We start from the raw sequence: 3483 nt of genomic DNA, 5'->3' as shown, positions 1-3483 counted from the left end.
AACAGTTAAGAGGTATATGATTTTTCTTTAGCACGTCAATTGGTAGCTTTATATAACAATTGGACCCAACGAACGGAAACGATCTCACTTAACAGTTAAAAATACTGGTTTTGGAGAAAACCAGGATGTATTTTAGGGTGACATCTAATGAATTTCAACAGTATATTGACATTTTCAAATACATTGTTTATTACGAAGAAGCAAACAATACACTTATTACTTCAAAGACGTCCATAAAGAGTTTGAGCATTTGTTCATTGTCAATAACAATAACATGTAAGCAGCTGATATGCTTGGAAGCTTAACGCCGAGCTCATTCCATTACACTAGAGTGGACTAATTTTGGTCCCTGAAAACAAAGTGTTGAAACTGTGTATATAAAAAGCCTAACAAGTAACCTGAACTCTTATGCCAGAAACTGATAACGTCTGTACGCAGAGGTTTTTGCATAGTCTTATACATATTTTTACGACAAATTGCACATACGCGTTACTACTATTTGGCCTAGCCAAACCGTGAACTCGCAGATGGTAAAGCCAAGTGCTCCATCAATTTATTCTACCAGACTTCTATAGAAGTGAATTGAACAGCAAGTGCATGGGATAATAAATATTATGCGAAATTTATTAGGTCCTTTTTCGCCTGAGACTGCACTAAGTGATGACCCGGATCGTGTCTTAGCACTCCTATCTTATCAACTTACTAGACTCGCGAAAGGTGCGATGCATTTTTAACTATAGCTGAGATTTCTAGATAATAAGTTTTAACCGAAGATACGTATTTGTGTGTGGTCTTGTGCTATCGAGGGTAGCCGGAGTATCCGGATGGAAGTCCACCTGTCAGGCGTGTTGACCTCAATCGTGCGTCGGATCGGGGATTGTACTAAGTTGCACGTATAACAACACCTGCGCTAATCAGATAACCGACACACTACTTTACTAGTTTATGTTCGTTAAATAGTACAAGGTGGGCTGTCGTCCCCTGAGGGCGGATGCGAAGAGGCAATACCATTTACATAACACGTGAACTGATGTTCTGTAATACTATGTAGTCGCCTTCTGGTGAATTAATAGTTTTACGAACACACCGAACAACCACAATTGCATAGTCTGCAATACACAAAATAAAGATGAGAATTATGAGCTTCTCAGTATTTACCAAACTGTCTGCACGTTCTATATGTTAGAATGCATTTCTCTCCTTTCCGAATTACCATTACTGTGAGTATGATCCGAAGTATGCGAGGTCGTTTCAGTTTCTTTGCGCATGCACGTGAAGGCGCATGCGCAATCAAAAAGTGTTTTGACCTCGTTGCGAAAACGGGATCCCATAAAGCAGTACATAACAAAGTTACATGCATTATTTGTGTATAAAAGCATATTCACGACTGCCCACCAAGGGTCTTTAAGCTTTATGTGAAGCGGAACTTCTTGTGGAATCCAATATCTATTCCCTATGAAGTAAATACATATCGGAAGCGTGCACACAATAAACACAACGTTTAGACAAACTAAGAGAACACTCATGTTGGACGTTCGTGCGTTCCTTTGCTGTGTACTTCCTCGCGTGCTAGCTGACGTCGTTGATGACCTCATCATTTTATGTCCGCTCTGAACAACTTTGTACACAATACACGCGTTTCCTGACGACAAAATGACAAACGGAACAAGAGAGAATTTGGCAAGGTCGATCCAATGCCACGTTTGGTCGTAAAAATCCTCATACCCACCATCGTGAGGCTTGCATTGTGATGTGTGAGTAGCATTCCCATTCAGTTCAACCAACCTGTACCCAACCAAAATATTGACGTTCACCGCTAAAGACGCGATGACGATACAAAACAACACTATTTTGGGTGCACGATTTGAGCATAGACTTTTGCTTCTATGCGGCAACAGCGTTGCCAAAACTCGTTCTACCGTAATCATCACCAATATCCATACCGAGCAGTCGGCTAAAACGTATACCAACCATGCGTGTATCTTACACACAGCGTCGTACGTAAACCTGACATCATATTCGAACGTGTACTTGACCCACTGACGTAGCAAGCCGACTATTAGCACCGCCATGTCCACAAAGGAGAGTCCCAGAAGATACGTCGTGGATACCATCTTAGCGAAGCGCTTTTTTGACAAGACTATGATCGACAAAGTGTTTCCAATAAGACCAAAACATATCAACATTGGAGATACGATAATCCATATGTACACACCGGTTTCCAACTGGCCCTCGGTCCGAAAGTAATCGTAATTAGGTTCCATGATCATATTTCTATTATCAGGTTCTATTCCACAGTGTCAAGAGTAATTGTTATTAAGCGACGTCGAGATAATTTGATATAATATACACGCATCTACTCCTCAGATTATCAATTCAATAAGGAACAGTATGTCGTATTTCCTCAACGATCATAAACACAGGCAGTTCAAACTTTGGTCTGTCGTTTGTTTGGAAATATTCAGAACAGACGCACACTAAGGTATCGGTTACAACGACACGTGCTGAGATCCGTCTTCAGTATCTATTTGTACATATTCGGACAAACATTTGCATAATTAACCCACGAACGATGAGCAGTCACGAACACTTCAATCTGACTAATAACGTTTTGCATTTTTTGTAGTTATAATTAATAATGGTACATGTCTGAGTATATTTAATTATGAGGACGCATGTCGTTATTGTAGTGCAGTCGTGCAGTGATATGCGTACCGGGTATGTTATGGTAGAGATGATCTAAGTTGATAAAGTTAAAGTTCACATACACATTTTTTCTTTTAATGTATGAGCAAAATATAAACAATGCATACACTTGCGATAAATGATTTGTTTGAGACTTTTTGAGAAATATGGTCAATTATAAAAATAAAGTTGGTCAACAATCAATCAATTAGAGACTCTTGAGAAAAAATCATTAAGTAGTCAACAAACTTAAAACCATGGCATATTGATTATCAAGTTTTTTTCACATTGCAACTTCAGTTTCATTTCGAGCTGTTTTTTAATGATAAATTTAGATTGAAATTACACGTATTTAATAATAAACTATAAAATCATATTTTGTCCTATATTCGTTATAAACATTAATGTTGAAACCAATCGATGGCTACTTATTTGAAATTCGTGACCTATTTAGCTTTGTCCTAGTACTAAGAACGTAACCAGGTATCCCAGCAAAGACAAATCTGCAAATGATCAATACCAGACTGCTTAACCCTCTCACAAAGTGTTAAGGTATAATACGAAAGCTTCGGACATGTGTAAAACAATGTATCTACCCTAAAGTATAATACAACACAGTTGCAATAACTTCCATACATCTTTCTGCGAGCCCTTAGCGCTCAAGATGTGGTACAGATAACACCCCGGGACGTTCTCTCGCAGAGAACGAAGGAAACTGTGAAGACCAACCCTAGTACCGTGGCGGGTAACGGTAACTGTCGCCAAACCATTTTGACTGGGTCCCTTTGTGTCAAAGTA

General features: G+C 39.0%; 1 protein-coding gene across 1 annotated transcript; it reads right to left on the bottom strand.

Moving 5' to 3' along the window:
- Positions 1 to 606: 606 nt before the first annotated feature.
- Positions 607 to 2277, bottom strand: LOC127880369 (probable G-protein coupled receptor 139). Its single transcript, XM_052427757.1, has one exon. It carries the CDS (start codon positions 2268 to 2270, stop codon positions 1176 to 1178), a length of 1095 nt encoding a protein of 364 aa, XP_052283717.1. The 5' UTR covers positions 2271 to 2277; the 3' UTR covers positions 607 to 1175.
- Between the last annotated feature and the right edge of the window lie 1206 nt (positions 2278 to 3483).

The sequence above is a fragment of the Dreissena polymorpha genome, chromosome 1 (genome assembly GCF_020536995.1).
Source record: "Dreissena polymorpha isolate Duluth1 chromosome 1, UMN_Dpol_1.0, whole genome shotgun sequence".
Taxonomy (NCBI): Eukaryota; Metazoa; Mollusca; class Bivalvia; order Myida; family Dreissenidae; genus Dreissena; species Dreissena polymorpha.
Note: the sequence above shows the minus strand (reverse complement) of the source record. Positions and strands in the feature narration are given on the sequence as shown.